General features: G+C 39.9%; 1 protein-coding gene across 1 annotated transcript; it reads left to right on the top strand.

Moving 5' to 3' along the window:
* The first annotated feature begins 3,833 nt into the window (after nucleotides 1-3,833).
* On the top strand, nucleotides 3,834-19,894 carry LOC113175797 (nuclear RNA export factor 2-like). The gene is given in 22 exon segments (XM_077793626.1): nucleotides 3,834-3,870; nucleotides 8,896-9,076; nucleotides 9,354-9,486; nucleotides 10,578-10,661; nucleotides 10,771-10,875; nucleotides 10,982-11,062; nucleotides 11,191-11,260; nucleotides 11,461-11,549; nucleotides 11,670-11,777; nucleotides 11,964-12,073; nucleotides 13,542-13,578; nucleotides 13,972-14,040; nucleotides 14,121-14,176; nucleotides 14,316-14,423; nucleotides 14,525-14,583; nucleotides 14,697-14,812; nucleotides 14,934-14,976; nucleotides 15,827-15,899; nucleotides 16,399-16,584; nucleotides 19,645-19,667; nucleotides 19,670-19,704; nucleotides 19,844-19,894. Coding segments are annotated over 22 exon segments (1,854 nt in total).
* The last annotated feature ends 464 nt before the right edge of the window (nucleotides 19,895-20,358 follow it).

Here is a 20,358-nt window from a genome sequence, read left to right as displayed (position 1 = left end):
CTCCTTTGCAGGGATGGCTCAGTTACAGAAGGCTCCCTGTGTACTAGGCTGGTTGTAAACTCTGGGAGCAGTAAAAACAGGAAGTTAAGACTCTTTTGACCCCCACTGCTCTCTTCTTTATGCCCTTGGAGAAGTAATTTCCTGTAAGGACTCCATCTTGTTTGCATGGACCAAATGAAGTAAGTTTGTGGCCTGTCACTTTCATCACCAGCCCTCCTTGATCACTAGACACCCAACCCTAGACCACAGATATTTCCCTCACTGGAGCGCTATGATATAGTGGTGACAGGTCACTCTCTTCTGGACACCATGGGTGAGTTGGTAGCATGAGGTTTTGGCTTTAGATCCCCACAAGGCAAGAGGAATTCTTTCTGTTCCCCCACCCAACCCGCAGTATACCCAGAAAATTTGGAACCCAGTGACAAAGGTCCAGACTATTTTTCACCCCCTTGAAGATATATACAGAGTGGGCCCTGACACATCTATGCTGGATCCACATGGAAAACCTCTCTTTCCAGTGGCTATGGTCATGGCAGATCTGAGATAGCCCCCTCATTTAACAAGAAGGTTTGAGTCATTTAGACCTCTGAGGTCCATTATTTGGTAAAGAGGAGTATCACCTGGGGTGGAGGTATTGAAAATTAACATTTCTAGGATTTGTACTAGTAGTGGAGGAGGGGTAGTTAGTGATCATACCAAGTGTCCCTGAATTATCCTAGCAACCATACAGAATAAATTTTGTTTCCCCTATAGGTTTCCAGAGGCTTGCTTGATGGCCCAAAAGATAGTGTATTCTGGAATGTTGCATGTATTATCAGGCAGTGCTTTGTCAAGTAAATTTTGTACTGAGGTTATTTAAACCTTTACCTGACTGGGTTTTTGTTGTTATTGTTGTTGTTTATGTTACTCAAAGAGGTGTGTTACATTTCCCGATGAGAGGATGAATTTGTCCATTTGTCCATTTCTGTTTTTAACATATATATTTTCTCCATGTACTTCTATCAATTTTTTGTATATTTTGGCTCTGTGGCAAAAGGCACATACACATTTGTTAGGTGGGCCCTTTTAAATCTGCCTCCTTTGGCCATTGCCTCCCCCGACTGATCTGACAACATTTGTTTTACTAGCACCTTCATGTTGAATTGAACTTTTTATCAATATGAAATGTCCCTTCTTTTCTCTTGTACTGGTTTCACTTAAAATATATATTATTTCTCTTGTAAATGAATTAACAGTTATACCAGCTTCCACTTGGTCCGTGGTTTAATTGTATATCTTTTGCCATCTATTTTTTCTGAATTTTTTATATAATTATATTTTTTATGTGTCCCTTTTAGGAAACATTTTGATTGAATTAACTTTAAAAAAAAAATCTAGTCATGGGCTGGGGATGTGGCTCAAGTGGAAGCGCGCTCGCCTGGCATGCGCGGAGCCCTGGGTTTGATCCTCAGCACCACATTAAAAAAAAATAAAAATAAAAATAAAGATGTGTATCCACCGAAAACTAAAAAATAAATATTAAAAAATTTTCTCTCTCTCTCTTTTAAAAAAAAATCTAGTCATGATCTTTGCCCTTGTGTGTGTGTGTTGCTGGGTGTGAAACCCAGGGCCTTGTATTTCTGGGTGTGAAACCCAGGGCCTTGTGCTATACCCCCAGCCCGTGATCTGTACTTTTTAATTTTAAGTCTTCATTCCATTTACATGTAATTCCTGATATAATCTGGATTAAATATACCATCTTTCTATATACTTTACATTTGTTTTCTTATTTTAATTTCTCCTTTATTTTGTAATATTACCATTATTTTAAAATTATTCCATTTTGCCTTAGTAGTGAAACTTTCTTGTTATTTTTATAGTATTTAGACTTCAGATTATAGTGTGCATTTCTGCCTTATCATATTCTAATATAATTAGTTCTTTTACATTTCCTTGCATAATACATGCTTTCCAGATTTATAATGTCCTGTTTTATTATTGTGCATTTTAATTATTTTTACCTATATATTTAAATTCTTCCAAGAAATTTATCTAGATTATTCAGTTGGTGCTCATTTGGATTTTCCTATATATTTACTAGTGTCATTATTCTTCATTCTTTCTTACATTTACCTGCTTCTATCTAGGATCATACTTCATTAATTTACGGATGTTACAGAAAGCTTGGTCCTTGTCCCCCAGTGCCAATCCAGTAATTAGGACACAGTTTTGAAGAACAAGAAAAAAGAAGTTTTATTGTTTTTCTAGTGGAGAAGCCCAGGGGACCCTTGTCCCAAAAGTTGTGGCTCTCTGTATCAGGGAGAGTGCAGCGGGACTTTTAAAGACTTGATTCAAAGATTACATTCCACATGTTCTGTCCACAGTTGTAATGACTTGTTAATCTGGGAGACAGTCATTTCAGAGATCTTCTGGTAACATTTTCAAAGTCTGAATAACTTTGTTCCTGTGGTGGATGTGTGCTCAAGGACAGATAACTCTGTCTAGGATGGAGAAGAAATATAATCCTGTTTCTCCAGATTTTAGGAGGGGAAGAGATTAGGGAGGAGCAGGGAGAGAGGAAGAGAAAGAAACATGTCTGTTTTTAAAAATCAATTGCAGTGGCAGAGAAGCAAGGATTATATTCAAAGCATAAAGTGTACCACTGTCACAAGGGTATCTCTTTAGTTTTGAATTGGCGACAAATTTGCCTAGGTTTGTTTGCATTAAAATCTCTAACTTATGTTTTTGAAAGACAAGTTTTTGTAGACATAAAATTCTAACTGTGCAGTTATTTTACTTGAGCACTATGGATGTATACTTTCATTTTCTTCAAGGTACCATTATTTCTGTTTTAAAATTAGGTGTTAGTCTTTCTCTCTCTGTTTCTTCTTCAATTATTTCCTCTTTTGGGGTTTCAACAGCTTTACTATGATGATCCTAGTTTAGGTTTTCCTCATACCCAATATGCTTGACAATATGTATTGCTTTGTGCATCTGTAACTTGACATCTTTTGATTCTTGTTAAATTTTTCTCAAATACTCTCTTTTTAAATATTTATTTTTAATTATAGGTGGATACAATACCTTTATTTTGTTTTTTTGTGGTGTTGAGGATCCAACCCAGTGCCTCACATGTGCCAGACTAGTGCTCTACCACTGAACCACAACCCCAGCCCCTCAAATACTCCCTTTCTGCACTATTTTCTCTCCTTCCTTCTAGGAAACATAAAATGTTTGATTTATTTACCGAATTTCCTTTAATTTGATCCCATATTGCTCTGTTCTTCATCATTTCATCTCTTTATACTTCATTCTGGATATTTTCTTCAGTCTCTTCTTTCGAAATTCCAATTCTCTCTTCAAACATGTCTGTTATGGCATATTGCTAGTCATATAATTGTTCATTTAAGTTATTGAATTTTTTAGTTCTAGTGATTCTGCAGATTGATCATATTTTGCAATTCTTCGCTGAATTTTTAAATATTTTATATTGTTGAAAAACTGTCATTATTTGAATTATCTCAATTTTGTGGTTTTTATTGTCATTCTAATTTAATTCATGCCATCTTATCTCCTTTTTCACAATTTTCTCAGGAAACTACATGTAATTTATTGTAGATTTATTTATTTCAGCCCTGGAATGAATGAGTCTCCCTCCAGAGAAGAAATTTTTTTTCTGGTAAATCTCCTAAAAGTGTAACAAAAAGCCTGAACCCGGTGGACCCGCCCCGCCCTTGCCGCAACCTCCGCCTCTGCTGGCGCCACTGGGAGTTGGGGGGTGGGGTTGGAGGCTGGGGGCTGGGGGTTGGTGGGGGTGGGATACGGATCTTAGCCTCGCAACCAGCCAGCAAGAAATGCCGCGGTCCCTGGAAGCCTGCGTCCCAGGCCCACGTGAGTGGCGCTGCGCTAGACCTAGTTTGCAGCGCCTTTGCTTCTGTGGCTACCGGAGCTCAGAGGGAGGGTGGATGGGGCAGTCGCTGAGACTGAAAATTTAAGAAAAACAAAACAACACATAAACCCCTCCAAAAAAAATCTTGACTGCTGAGGAGGTTGAACATTTTTCCTTTAACAGTCAGTGTTGTTTTCTTAAATCCCTTAATGTATTTGTAATTATAATGTACTAATTGTAATAAAAATAGAAGGGAGAGTAAAGTAGAGCAAGCAGATGGGGGAGGGAAGAAGAGCAGGAAATGAAAGGTGTTGGGAAATGAGATTGATCAGTTTTGTGCATGTACCAATATAGCATTCTGAATCCCAGTATTATGTCTAATTTTAATACAGCAATAAGAATATTTGAAAAAAATCACTTTAATCCCGTTGGTGATTGAGATAATTAATCAGGTTTCTATCCCTTGAAGGACTAGTTTGTTCTCAATTTACGTTTGAGACATAGCTCTTGAAGGTCCCTATTTTAGCCAGAGTGGCTTGCCAGGGTCTTTTCTCTGGGACAGGTCTACCTTCATATTTTATGCTCTTAGTCCCATGACTCTGTGGAAATCTGGCATGAATTCATAACATATCAGCACACTACATGCCTCCTTAGGAATCATTAACTGCTGCTAGCAAAAAACAGCCTCAATTCAATTGTTGAGATTAACTTTGAGGTATTTTTGCCCTATTTTTTTCTATTTTTTATTGATGCATTATAATTATGCATTATAATGGGATTCATTGTTGTATATTTGTACATGCACACAATACAACAGTATAATTTGGTCAGTTTTGTTCCTCAGAACCTCTCCTTTACCTCCACCATTCCCTCCCCTTGTAAATAAATTTTTATTTTAAATGATTTTCCCCACTTTTCTAGATGTTTTTCCTTGGACATTTGATCCAACTTAGCTAGTCTTTTGTTGCTGGAAGCAAAACTACATTTATTTTTTTCAAATGCTTAGTTTGGTATAGTCCTTTATTATCTTAGTTTTTATATTCTTCATTGTGTCTTCTAATGTTTAGGAGCCGGAGAACAGGTGTAATAAACCTTCTATGGAATTTTCCAGATGGACATATTGTCTAGCATAGATTTAGTACCACAGATATTTCTTTCTCATTTTATTATATTGCCATTGCTCATTCTCATTTATGCCCCTGTCCTTGACTCTTTGCCTGTTGTTTATGAGACACTCATCTCTTCCAGTCTTCAACTATTCTCTGAGATTTCAGCCACCTGGTTAACAATTGATCCTAGTTACCCAGCTAACAATAGATAATGAATCCTCTTCACACTACTGTCCTCCAGACTTACAAAAATATAAAAAACATTGCTTGTATGTATGTGTGTGTATGTATATATATACACACACACACACACACATACATATGTATGTGTATTCAGTAGAGACAAATTTTTTCAAAAAGATAAATTTGAAAAATAATGATTGTTTCAAGTTATATGAACTTTTAAAATGTTAGCACACAGATGAAGATATAGGCTCATTCACTCACTATTGATTATCACATAAAGAAGTATGATATATAGTTTTAAATGTCATAAAATAGTCTCAATGTAAAGCATGTTTTGATTTAAGTAATACAGTTACAAAAGTATTGCTTGAAAAACTGTGAACATGTGCAGAGAATGTGTGTATAATCCTGTGCTTAGTAGAATTGCTTATAATAACAAAAACTTGGAAAGATTTGTTAAACTTTGAAATTTTATTTGTTAATTTGATAATAACTTGATATTATTATTATTATTATTATTATTATTATTAGGTACTAGAAAGTGACCCCCGGGGTGCTTAACCACTTAGTCATATCCCCAGCCCTTTTTTGTTGTTGTTGTTGAAACAGGGTATTGCTAAGTTGCTTAGGGACTCCCTAAATTGCTGAGGCTGGCTTTGAACATGTGATCCTCCTGACTCAGCCTCCCAAGCTGCTAGGATTACAGGCATGTACCACTGCACCTAGATAAAATTTTAACTAAAATAATAATCTAGGGGCTGAGTTTGTGGCTCAGCACGTGTGAAGCACTGGGTTTGATGTCCAGCACTACATAAAAAAATAATAAAACTAAATAAACAGTTATTGTGTCCACCTACAACTAAAAATATTTTAAAAAATAATATAACATATTAATGTCAGAAATTGTTATTTAGACATTTTAAAAAATATGAAAAATATATTTTGGATTAATATTTATCCTTTTCTGAGATTCCCAGTTAGTGATAGTCAACCCTCAGTTCTTGCTCTGGTAAACAAGTGATCTTAGCTTTAATTTTCACAGTATCTTTAAAGGAAAAGCATATTAATTTAATAAATGATAAAGCTCAATTAAATATTATTTCTGAACATGCAATATATAAAAATATGAAATGAAACAAGTTATAGATATTTTACCATATGATTTCATTTTGAAAATGTCTGTATATATGCATAATGTATCCAATAGCATGCAAGATACAACACTAAATATGTTCACATATCATCCTCTTCTCAATTTATTTGTTAAAATGGAGTCATTTTCATGCATTTGATTCTGTGCATCACCATGATGATGATACCTAAATTGCTGCTGAAGCTTAGTATCATGAAGATTTAATGTTTTGGGAAAGAATACTTGATAGATTGTGCCCTATATTACAAAGCACATGATGCTTGGTTATTTCCTATTTTCTGATGTGGTTTACCTGCTATTGTTATCTATTATATAGATCTTTTAATTAATTAGCAGTTTTTAAATGATCATAGTAAAATTCTACCTTTTTTTTTATGTATTAGCTGAAATGTTCTTATAAAGAGAAACCCTCATCAACATTTTGTGTATCTTTATATTAACTTTTATAGGAAAGAGAATAAATATTTGATTCTTCTCTGTTTTCAAATTTTCATAAGAATAAGTTGTTTTCTTTGTATTCTACAGATGTCTCCACTAAGGTTTTTTTTTGTTATTGTTTTGGAATATCCTTATATATTCCTAGCTTTGCAATGTATTGATGGGTTTTTAACCCCTGTAACAGGATTCTGAGCCAAAGAATGATAAAATTTACCTTGTGCTTTTAAAAAATCATTCTGCCTGATTTGTGGAATATAGATGGTAAGAGAGCAGGTGTTAAATTAAGAGTGCCATTTAGAAAGCTGTCTAATCTAGGAGATAGATGTTGGTGGTGGTAGCAATGGAAGAGGTGAGAAGTGGCTAGACTCTGGGTATATTCTGAAGGTAGAACTAAGAGAATTTCCTAATCAGTTGGAGATAGAGTTTGAGAGAAAGAGTACTCCAGGCCACATCCACATTTTTAGAATTTATTTATTTTTATTTGTTCTACTTAACTGTACATGACCACATCCACATTTTTAGTCTGAGCAAGTGGAATGTATAGATCAAATGTTCTACCCACATTTAATTTCACTTCCAGTGCCTTCCCTACACAGGGAAATTCCAAAGGTTGTGAATAACAGGACTTTTTTTTTTTTTTTTACTGCAGGTCAATTAACTATTACTTATAAGTGTGTCCTGAGACAACAATGAATAATTAATGTATAATATATATAAAATACAAACCTAGAGAACGTTCAAGTTAGAGGTCAAAAGGAAGCTTTCTGAAAGCCCAATTCCGTTAAACCCTATCTCCAGAAAAACCACTGTTATTACCACTACTGGTACATTGTTTCATTGAATGTGACAAAAATAAAATGCCCTTAGTGAATATACCCATGGGAGACAGAATTGGTGCTATCTTTTTGTAGATAAAAATTGAACTTCTGGATCTTACCACATGGTGAAGTGCATATTTTGGCAGAGAGTGTGCATATTATAAAGGAAATTTCTAGGATGGATACAGTCAGGAATACAATCAAAACACTTTACAGGTATACCTGAAGCTGAAATATCAGATAAAGTAGTCTTCGTAGTTAAATTTTAAAAATAGTAGAGACAAAGAAAATGTTTTATAATAGTAAGAGGTTTAGTCCCACAGGAAGACATAAGAATCCTACGTGTGTATACACTTGGTATGATTTGGAGAAGGGTCCTCCAAAGGCCCGTGTGTTTTTAAAGGCTTAGTTCCTAGCCAGTGACACTATTGGGAAGTGATGGAACCTTTAAGAGGTGAAGCTTACTGGGAGAAAGTCAGGACTGGGTCATGCCCTGGAAAAGCAGGACCCTGGCTCCTTCCTATTTCTTTCTTTGCTTCCTGGCTGTCATGAGATGGGAAGCTCCTCCTTATGTGCTTGCTCATGATGTACTGTGTCACCATAGACCCAAAGAAACAGGGTCAAGTGATCATGGACTGATACCTCTGAAAGTATGAGCCAAAATAAAACTTTCTTTCTTAAAATTTTATTTCTCTCAGATATTTTGTTACAGTAATGCAAAACTGACTAATAATACACGATTCCATACAACAGAGCCTCAAAGTAAATGAGACAAAAACTGATGGAGCTGAAAGGAGAAATAATAATTGGGGCATTTAACATCCCACTCTCAGAAATTGATAGAAATTGCTAGACATAAAATCTATAAGGATATAGACAATCTGAATAATATAATTAATATGATAACCAGGTCTACATGAAACATGAGATTATCTATGAGGTTTTAGTCATGTTGTTAGATTAAAGAAACATCAGAGAAGGCAAGATTTGGATATCTTCCTGGTGTAGATATTCATTTCAACCTGTGAATTCTTACACTTCAGTTCTTTATAAGTACTGCTTCACATTTTATGAGGTTTAGCATTAATTTCTTCCTCTTCCAAGATATCTCCCCTGAATGTACCACCAGTGAGAAAAGGGTCTCATGTCTGGACAGACAGAGGAGTTTTTTTGGTTGTTGTTGTTGGGGGGAGGGTTGTATGATTGGTCCTTGGAGCAGGCTGACATTTTGCTTGCCCTACCACACTGTTAACCGTTGATGTAGTGTATCATAAGTGGACCATTTATGTGTCTTTAAACTTGTGTTTTTGTTCCCAATTTCAGAAAAAAATGATGAAAGCTCTCTGCAAGAAAAAGATAAAGGTGAGAATTCTTTCCAAGGGAATTCTGACAAGGAAAACGTACATTATGAAGATGATAAAAATGAGCTTCCACCATCAAACCTCCAGAAGGATGATGGAAACAACCAGATGGTGGATGTCCATGAGGACCCTGAAGTAAGACAGTAAGTTACCAGACAACCCGTTTTAAATTTAGCAATCCATAGGACTGTGCAACTCTTTCATTCTCTGTTATCTTGTTCTTCTCTCACTGAAAAAGTGAAGAGTGATAAAAGTAGAATATAGAGCAGTCATAATGATAGGTCATGTAATCAGTGAGTTGAGACTGTGTAGGAGACTTTGTAGCATTTCTATACATTTTAAAATTTCAATCTTGTTTTTCTTTTTTAAAATTGCATTTCTGTACATTTATGGATACCTTCTTTTGTCCATTTCTCCCAGTGACTCCTCTACCTTCCAAGTCAACAATGGGAATATAAAATGGGATAAGGAATGCCAAGATAAAATTCCTTCAGAAAAAGAAATGAAAAGGAGCACACAGGATGAAGCTGTGGGGAGAAGGTTCAAGATCACAGTGAGTGTCCTGATAATATGTAGGTAAGGTGCAGGAGAGGTAGGTCAGAGGGAATTGGGTTGATACCATCTAAGGACAGGTCCAGAAAATGAATTAAAAGGGAAGGTTGTCTAAAGGGAAAGGTGGACTACTGCCAAGAATATGGAACAGATTCCCACTGGATGCCTTGCTTTGGCTCAAGCTGCATGTAGGATTATGAGTCTCTGAAATCTTTGTTAGATGGTCAGGAAGGATATTCAATATGTAAAATCTCCTGGAATCTTATAAATTAAGGCCATTTAGAACAGCTAAATTTTATTATTTTGAAGATCAATTTGCAATACAGAGAAAGGACAATTAAGAAATCCATGTATTGACCCAAAACAAAAAGAAAGAAAACCAAAAGGTGTATCATGTCAGTTGTCCCCACATTAAAAGTCTTTTGCGGGGAGGTACTAGGGACTGAATCCAGAAGTGCTTTACTACTGAGCTATATCCCCAGTCCTTTTTTTACTTTTTAATTTAAGACAGGTTCTCACTAAGTTGCTTAGGACCTCACTAAGTTCCTGAGGCTGGTCTCAATTTTGTGATCCTCCTACCTCAGCCTCCTGAGCTGCTAGGGTTATAAGCATGTGCTACCATGTCTAGCTAGAACTATTTTTTTTTTTTTCGGTACCAGGAACTGAACCCAGGGGCACTTAGCCACTGAGCCACATCCCCAGTCCTTTTTATTTTTTTAAAAAATTTTTAGTTGTTGATAAACCTTTATTTAATTTATTGATTTATATGTGGTGCTGACATCAAACCCAGTGCCTCACACATGCTGGGCAAGCACTTTACCACTGAGCTACAACTCCAGACCCCTTTATTTTTTTTTAATTTTGAGACAGGGTCTCACTATGTTGCTTATAGCCTTGTTAAATTACTAAGGCTGACTTCAAACCTGTGATCCTCCTGCCACAGCCTCCTGAGCCACTGGGATTACAGGTTTGTGCCACCATGCCTGACCTAGCTAGAACTCTGGAGAAGGTCACAGTAAAATTCTTGATTGTGTATGATAGCTGCCTTTAATTCCATGTTGTCTTTGTTTCGTCCCTTCTTTTTACCTTTAGATTCCTTATGGGATGAAGTATAATAAGACTTGGCTAATGAATTCAATCCTGAGCCATTGCTGTGTCCCCTTTACACCAATTGATGTAAGAGAAGATGGTGAAGCCAGCTGATGGGCACAGGGGAGGGGAAGAGGTCTGCCTCAGCAGGGACATTGGCATCTGACATTATTGCTTCTGCCTCCATTCCCTGTAGTTCCACTATATCAAAAATCGGGCCCAATTTTTTGTCCAGGATGCTAGTACTGCCTCTGCATTGAAAGATGTCAACTGCAAAATTTGTGATGAGGAAAATCAAAAGGTATAGGCTGAGATCATTCCTTAGTTTTGTTGGGATTGGGGAGGGGAATGAACAGGGGCTGGTTATCTTTGGACCCTGATGCTTACTCTGCCTCTTCTTCCCGTAGATATCGATCTTTGTCAATCCCTGTACTGAACCGAATACCTTGCAGAATAAATTCACTCCAGAAAAAATGGAGAAGCTAATGGTAATATAGACCTAAGGCACATTGTTTGAAAAGTTTCCTGGCCCACATTTCAACCTCCACCTAGTGATGTCCCTGTCACAACCACCCCCACAGCCTCAAAGCCCCTTTCTCCATCTCTGTCTCTGCAGCTGACGATGAACAAACGATATGATGTCTCACAGCAAGCCCTTGATCTCCAGAAGCTCCGCTTTGACCCAGGTATGACTGACAACAGTATTCTTAGGGCAGGTGAGGGCAGAGGGGTCTGCCTGGCAGGGAGACATAGAAATGGAAAATTGGGGAGGGGGTTCTTGCTACTGCTGCTCCACACAGACCCCTCTGAGCTTTCTGATCCCCTTCTCCTGGCTTCCTGAAGACTCGTTTTTTGTTTGTTTGTTTGTTTATTTGTCTTCCTGAAGACTTGATGGAACATGACATTGACATGATCCTAAACCGAAGACAGTGTATGTTTGCTACCCTTCAGATCATTGAAAGGAATTTCCCTGAGGTGAGATCTTAGGCCCAGGGCTGGTATTTTGGTAGAAGGGTGGAAGGGATGTTGTGAAGGGTAGATGTATATTCCCCACTCTCAATAGTAATCATTACACTAACCATTTCTTCCCGAAAGCTGTTGTCCTTGAACTTGTGTAACAACAAACTATACTGGCTGGATGGCCTGTCTGACATTGTAGAGAAAGCCCCCCAAGTCAAGATCCTGAACCTGTCCAAAAATGAGGTGAGAAGAGAGCAAGATGAAATTTGGGTTGTGGGTGGCTGGTAGTGCACAGCAGGATGTTGGCAAGAGGCAGACAAAAGCACCTGCGAGTGGAGGTATCTGGGTGCAGGTTCCCAGGTGTCCCTCTCTCCCTGGGTCCCTCTCTCCCTGGGTCTCCTTAACCGGTTCCCTCCCCATCTTTCTCAGCTGAGGACCTCCAAGGAGTTGGAGAAGCTGAAAGGGATGGAGCTGGAAGAGCTGTGGCTAGAAGGGAACCCTCTGTGCAGTGACTTCCCAGAGCAGTCTGCTTATGTAAGGTAGATAATGCCTGGTAACACCTGTCACCCTTCCTGGGGACCTTTGCCTCCTGGGAGCCGGAGCTCCCCCTGAAGTCCACCTCTGCAGGAGGATGCAACCTTGGCCCTCTGGAAGGATCACAGGCCACACCCTCTCCTCTATCTGTGTCCCTCAGCTGTGCCCACAGGTCTGCTTTCCTTCTTGCAACCTGCTCCCCTTTTTCAGCTGGACTGGGGTGTGTTTCCCGCCCCTCTGCACTGGCTTCCTCCAGCAAGCCCTCCGAAGATGGGGCTGGGCTTTCCTCCCCTGTCCTATGAGTGGCCCTTCTTCTCATGTTCCATAAAGGTCCCCCTTCCTGTCCCAGGCTGACATGGAGATTTTATGCCCGTGCAGAGGACCAGGGTGGCTACCATCACAACATCTGTTCCTCTAAGCCATTGGTGGGAACTGTTTCCTCCTTGGGGAGAAACAGGGGTTCCCTGAGTCAAGGAGCCAGAGGTGGGCCACTGACAGCGAGCAGAGGCCTTCCCAAGACAGGAGGGGAAGGCAGAGGGCAAAGGAGGGGCAGGAGGAGGAGGAGAAGGCGGGAGCACAGGCCACTCAGGAGCACTGCTGCTCTCTCCCCCACTCCACATCCCACCTGGTCCCTCAGAGCAGCCCTGGGTAGCCCAAGTCGAGATGCTTCCTTGGGCAAGACACTGACTCAGACAGGCACAGGTGCACAGGGACCACCATGAGGGAACCTGGTGCTCATAAGAGGGGGCCACAGACCCTCTGTCACATGCTGAGCTGGTGCCTGATTCTTCACTATTGGTGCTGGGAATGACACTTCCCCTGGGGGCGGCTTCTTTTCCCATACCTGGCCCCCTCTGGGCCCACACAGGAGACAGAGGCTGAACCTGCATCCTGTGGGCCCCAGCCCAGCAGGTACATGTTTGCATTCCTGCCTGGGGCTGCAGGGCCAGCTAGGGGCAGGTGAAGGAATGGGCTGCAGTAGGGCAGCTGGTTTCTTCTCACTTCTGCCTTGACCTCCAGCACCAGGGGGCAGCATCTTCCCCTTCTCTTTGCTTTGCTTCCTCTTTCCCCATCCCTCCATCCCCTGCCTTCACTCCCTTTCTGTGGCCATACCCCTGCCTTCCCCTGCCTGCCTCACTCACCAAACCCCCACCCCCACCCAGCATCCTATCCTGGGAGGCGAGAGTATGACCTGGTCTTGGTCTGGCCAGGCCAGGCCATGCCACGCGGAAGGCTGGACACCCAGCACAGTAGCAGAGCCCTGGTCTCCCACCCCATTCCCTGCTCCCTTCAGAGCCTTCCATGGGGGGACCCGGAAGAAGGTAAGGGAGGCAGGGTGGGCCCTGGAGGAGGGGGCCAGGCCAGTGTAGATGGGAGGTACCCAGGGGGAGGGAGAGGGAGGAGAGCAAGAGGGAGAGAGTGTGCACAACCCTCCACTGTCACCTCACTTCATTAGATTTTTCATTTGCACAGTGCTATCCAGGATTGTTTCCCCAATTTGTTACGCCTGGTAAGTACGCACTTCCGGTCTTGTCTCCTCTTACTCACATGCCTGACCTCCTTGCTGGCCCCAGGCCTTGTGGGCCTTGCCTAGATTACGTGTGCGTGTGCACCAGACCCTCATTTTTCTTAAAGGGCATGGATTCTCCATGGCATGGACATTTTCCCTAGGGAGAACACACGTGCACACACCCATACACACCCACTCACAGGGTGCATATACTGGCAGAGATTTCCAAGAGCTCATGATGGCAGACACCAAGTGTGATCTCACCCATGGAATATCCAAGGCCATTTTATACATGGCCTCTGGCCCTTGTTTCCCCCTGGGCCTGTTTAACTCCTTGCTCATGCAGTGCCACCACCCTGATCTTCACTGTTGACCTCCCCTTCCCTTCTCAAGGATGGCCAGGAGTTACCAGAATCAATTGGAATTGACAATGAAACACCTGAAATAATAAAACCTTGTAAGGTGAGGAGGGATCATCAATATTTGAGGTGTTGCAATGGAGGTTTTGTCAATCATGTAGTTTCAAGGTGTCTTCATTTCAGGAAAGCTATAAAGGATGTGATAATCTGAAGAGTCTAGTATTGCAATTCCTGCTTCAGTAAGTTCTCCTGGGATCTTGAGGGCAGGGAGGGCTGGCACAGTTTGGGTTAACTTAGCACAGGTCTGCTCACAGTATTTTAAGGTATCATTTGGGGGCGGGGCCCCAGAGATAGCCTGTCCCCTTTGCTTCTCCACAGGTATTACCTCATTTATGACTATGGAGATCGACGCGGTCTCCTTGATGCTTACCATGATGAGGCCTGCTTCTCCCTGACCATTCCCTTCAACCCTGAGGACCCAGACCCGTGAGTATCACAATTCAGACTCTGGCCTGGGACCATGTAGCTCTCTCCTGGAAATACCTGCACTGGCTAGACTACCACCCTCTGTTCCTCTTTTTCTTTAGGAATAGCTTGGAAGAGTATTTCAAGGATAATAGAAATATAAAGAAACACAAGGACCCTTGTAAGTCTGTGATAAGAGAAGCTTGGCATGAGAAATATGATGTCAAGGACTCAATAATAAGCCATGGGGCAACAATTTTCCAGTCCCCATCTTTGCTTTTCTTCCCCATACAGTTTTGCGGATGCAGCTGCTAAAGCACACAAAATGTGACATTGTGAACTGCCTCAGTGTATTGCCGAAAACTCAGCATGATTTTAACTCGTATGTGATAGACCTATGTGTCCAGACAGTGAGTACCCATTTCTTCCCTCAGGCAGGCATAGGTTTCTGAAGTTTCTGAAGTTTCTTGACATAGGTAGTAAATTTCTGAAGGATCATGAAAGACCTAGATTTTTATTCCTCCATTTCAGGAAATGATGCTCTGTTTTTCTGTCAATGGATTGTTCAAGGAAGGTGAGTATCTGCAGATGCCCCTTACCAGAGTGCTCATGACTCCCTTCTCCTTGCTGGGTTCCCTCCCAGTATTCTCTGAGCCCACATTCTTTTCCTTCTTCTCCTTTTTCTTCCTTTCATATTTTCCCCACTGCTACTGGGGATCAGACCAAGAGCATCACACATGCTAAGCAAATGCTTTACCACTGAGCTATATCCCTAGCTTCTTTCCTTCCTTTCTTTTCCCTTCCTGTATGACTCCCTTTTTGTTCTCCCACCCTATTTTTTTTCTCGCAAGTGACTGATCTGATCTACATCCATGTGTGTCTGCCCTACACAACTCAGGCATTAGGAACACAGGCTGTGGAGTTTTATGGCTCTCATTCCAGGTCCTTAATGTGTTAAATCTGGCCTGATACTTAACACCTCAGTTTCCTCACTTGAATAATCGGGGGGGGGGGCTAGGGCTGTAACTCAGTGGCAGATCACTTGCCTAGCACTTATGAGGCACTGGGTTTGATTCTTAGCACCACATAAAAATAAACAAACAAAATCTACAACTTCAAAATTAAAAAAAAAGAAAAATGGGGCTAATAATATTCATCTCTTGGGCAGCTGTGAAAAATGAATCAAGTGAGCTTATGTTTGTCAAGGAACCCACGTTAGGGGGTCTTTTCAGTGGGAGCTGATTTATTTCTACTGTGGCTGCCTCAAACCCTGAAATTCCCTCCTAATTCCCAGTAAAAAGTTGTTGGAGTTTGGTTTTCTTCAGGGTGCTCGTGAGTATCAGGCAAGACCCTTACTGGGGAACACTGTATGTAAACATGAATATGCAGGTCTAAGGGGGCATCATTGTTTATTGTCATTGAAGTGGAAGGAAAGTCTCAGGGTTCTGTTCGTGCCTTCACCCGGACCTTCATCTTAACTTCTGGCAGCAATTCCAGGTAAGCACAATGTTGTGGATGGCAGTGGTAACACCATCCAAGCTTCCATTCAGTAGTGCGATTAGTATTGTCTTGGGGTCTTCTCTACACTGGGGAAAGCCAACAGATAGATTCAAGGAGAAGTCTAGAATAGTGGTTAAGAGCATGGAATCTAAAGTCAGAATAGATTCTCATTTATCCTAACACTTATTAATTAGCTGTGTGACCTTTGTCAAATTATAAGACTTTTCTGTAACTAGTTGACTTCCTCTGTAAATGGGGAAGAGTGCCCGCTTTTAAATAAAGGGAGTTAAATCTGTAATGTAATGAAGGTAGTAGACAATCTCTCAAAAGGTAGGTTCTAGCATGGGTTAAGGTTACCAGCCAAGAGAGCTAAGAGGTAGGCAGTGTAGGGGTTTGAAAGGAATCTGGTTGCTGAGTAGCAATGGAAACAGGATCACCATTGGGAGTGTGGGGTTGTCCATTTGTCTGATTATTTGAGAATTCACCTTTCCTTTAGTCTGTGCATCGTGAATGATGAGATGATTGTGAGGAATGCCAGCCCCAAAGAGACCCAGAGCGCCTTCTCCATCCCCATGCTTACACCCTCCTCCAACTATGTGCCTGACCTCTACCAGGAGCAGCAGGGAATAGCACAGCCTTTCTCCACCAAGTATGAGATGCAGAGCCTTGAGCGCTCTCAGAAGTGAGTGCTGAGAGTCTCTGGGGATAGACTTGAATTGGAAGAAGTGGGAATTTAATAATGGAAATTTTCAACTAATTTGTAAAAATAACACTTGTATATTTTGTTTCCAAAATGGGCTCATGAGAAAATATATATTAATGTTATCGTGATAATGTAAGTAATTTTAAAACAATGCAATATTTAAATCAGATAGCATGATCTCAAATTCTAAGCATGATATCAAATTCTAAGGAAACCACCAAAAACTTAAAATTAGTATGTTAGGTCAGCACTGTTTCAGGGCACTCAATCAATATGCAAAAATCAACCATATTGCCATATACTAGCAATGAACAATCAGAAAAATAAAATAAAGAAAAAAATTCCATTTCCAATAGCATCAAAAAGTAACATGTTTAGGGCTGGGGATATAGCTCAGTTGGTAGAGTGCTTGCCTCACATATACAAGGCCCTGGGTTCAATCCCCAGTACCACAAAAAGTAACATATTTAGGCTGGATTTGGGGGCACATGCCTATAATCCTAGCAGCTTGGGAGGCTGAGTCAGGAGGATAGTGAGTTTAAGACCAGCCTCAGCAAATTAGTGAGGCCTTGTCTCAAAATAAAAAGGGCTGAGGATGTGTCTCTCGGTGGTTAAGCTTCTCCGGGTTCAAAAAAAAGTAAGATATTTAGGAACATATTTATCAAAAAGTATAAAGCATACACTCCAAACTCAATAAAGCATTGTAGAAATGAATTACAGATTTAAATAAATGGATGTACATCCCATGGACCTGGATTGGAAGACTAAATATTGTTTAGATGGCAGTCACTTTCCAAATTTATATTGCAGATTCAGTGTAAATGCAATCTATATCAAAATTTTAGCTTCCTACATTGTAGACATTTACAAATTGATCCTAAAATTCCCAAGAAAATACAGTTAACTTAGAAAAGAAAAATAATCTTGAAAGAGAAGAACAGAATTGGAGGACTCACTAAAATGTGGCTGTAAACTTATAGTAAACAATTTGTACTGGATAGTATAGGCCTTAAAACAGACATGTATATGAATAGAATAAAATAAGAGTTCAAATAAAAAAAAACAACTTTTATGGTCAGTTGCATTTCAGTCAGAGTGTGAAAATAGCCTTTTTAAAAAACTGGTACAGGAACAACTGGATATCTACTTACAGATGAATTTATTCCCTACTCTCATGCCATAAAAAAGCAAATTAAAAATGGGTCAAAACCCTAAAAGTTGGGCTGGGGATGTGGCTCAAGTGGTAGCGCCCTCGCCTAGCATGTGTTAGGCACTGGGTTTGATTCTCAGCACCACATAAAAATAAAATAAAGATGTTGTGTCCACCTAAAACTGAAAAATAAATATTTAAAAAGCCCTAAAAGTTAAAGCCAAAACATTAACATTTTTAGATGAAAACATAGGAGTAAATTTTTGCGACATTGACTTAGACAATGGTATCTGACATATGACAGCAAAAGTGCAAGAAAAAAGGAAAAATTTAGTGGAGTTCATCAGAATTTCTAACTTTTTTTGCATTAAAGGACACTATAAAGTGAAAAGGCAATCCAAAATAAGAGAAAATATTTATATACTTTGTGTCTGATAAAGGACATATCCAGAATCCATAAAAAAACTCTTCAGCCAGTCACAGTGGCACACACCTGTAATCCTAGTGGCTTGGGAGGCTGAGGCAGGAAGATCATAATTTCAAAGCCAGCCTCAGCAACAGTGAGGCACTGAAGCAACTCAGTGAGACCCTGTCTCTAAATAAAATAGAAAATATGGCTATGGGTGTGGCTCAGTGTGCGAAAGCCTCTGAGTTCAATCACTGGTACCAACGCCAAAAAAACTCTTCAACAATAAAAAGACATGTAACCCAATTAATATGGCCAAGTAACTAAATAGACATTTTTTTTCAAAAAAAGACACACAAATATACAAAAAGTACTTGGAAAGATACTAAGCATTATTAGTCACCTGGGAAAAGCAAATCAGAAAGTGAGATACCACTTGTTTCCCACCACAATGAATGTGATTTTTTAAAAATGGAAATAACAAGTGTTGGCAAACATGGATTAATCAGAACCGTCCTACATGGCTAGTGAGAATGGAAAATGGTGCAATCATTGTGGGTTGGCAGTTCCTCACAATGTTAAACATGAGGTTACCATATAAATGAGCAATTCTACCAAGACAGATAAATACATAGGTTCACATGAAAACTTGTACACAAATGTTCATAGCAACATTATTGATAATAGCCCCAAAATGGAAACAACCAAAGTGTTCATCAGTTTATGAATGGATAAATTAATATGAGATATACACATCCAGATATATGCACATATATGTATATTATTAAGCAATAAAATAGAATAAAATTGTGATACACTGTATAACAAGGTGTAGAATAAAATTGTGATACACTCTATAACATGAACCTTGAAAATATTATGCTTAAGCGAAATAGCCAGTTATAAAAGACTACAAATATCATTTCATATTTTTTATGAAAAATCCCCAAATGAACAAATCCATAAGGACACAAAACAGAATAAGGTTTCCCAGGTCTGGGGACAGGTAGAACTGGGGAGTGACTGCTAACAGGTAAGGAGTTGTGTTTGATTTTGCTAAGATGGTGAAACAGTTTTGGCATTGGATAATTGTGATGGTTGTACAATCTTGTAAATATACTAGAAAACCATTGAATCATACACCTTAAGATGGCAAATGCTATAATATGTGCCATATACCTGGATTTGGAAGTGACTGGAACATTTTTATTTTTGAATTTCAGTGTCTTATTTTCTTGAGCATCTTTGATGTCATTATATGTTAATATCATTTATTTTTCTAAACACTCCTGATTTTCTGCTTTGAATTCTGGTGAGCATGAATGTTAGTCATAGATATTTTAGTTTTCATAAGGTCATTATTCATCATTACAATGGTACTCATTCTGGCTCATGTATCCTAGCATAAGAGTGGCATTAAGAGGTGGCATTTTGTAGCCAGTGTGCATGTCCTGGGATGTTATGGAGATCACCTGTTTTTCAGGTGCCTTGAAGACAAGAGGGAGAACTAACCAGAGTTGGTCAGGTCTTCACTGTGTTCCAGGTGAGGTATGGGAATCAAGGGATGAAAAATGGACTCTGAACCTTTGGAAAGGTGGTGGCCTGGGGATGGGGTTGGGGATGCACCAACCCCATCAGGGCACCTGGTTCTTCTAAAAGCCTAACTCCTTCATTCCTTCTAGGTCAAGAATCCACAGGAGGCCTCAAACAGATGCCCTGAAAGGAGCCCTTGAATGTCATTTTCCTTTTAATCCACATTATTGTGTCTCTCTTACTAACTTACAATCATGCCCATGGCTGAGGTTGACAGTCTTGCTGTTCAAGAAGCCAAAGTTAACTTGTGGGTCAGGTAATACAACCATCCAAAAAGCCAGTTGTTATGATTATTTTTCACCACTGAAGATGGCTGTTTATTATCATAATAAAGAGTGAAATTGCATGTTGCATTTATGTGTCCTGGGTTGCTCTTCCCCTGCCCTAGCCATGAGCCAAGGGAGTCAGGACTGAAAGGCCATGTGTACCACCATACACCACCCAGTTCATCCCTGGGAAGCCAGGTACTTAGTGAATAAAGACTCATGAGAAAGGACACATGCTACTTTAGTAATTCACTTTTGGAGACATTAGGGGCTCTGTGAGATGCTCTTTGAGGAGGCCCACAGAAGCAGGCATATGCACCGGTACAATAGGTGCTTCT

Source organism: Urocitellus parryii, chromosome X (assembly GCF_045843805.1).
Source record: "Urocitellus parryii isolate mUroPar1 chromosome X, mUroPar1.hap1, whole genome shotgun sequence".
Lineage (NCBI taxonomy): Eukaryota > Metazoa > Chordata > Mammalia > Rodentia > Sciuridae > Urocitellus > Urocitellus parryii.
The sequence above is the reverse complement of the archived record's forward strand: the minus strand, read 5'-3'. Positions and strand labels throughout refer to the sequence as shown.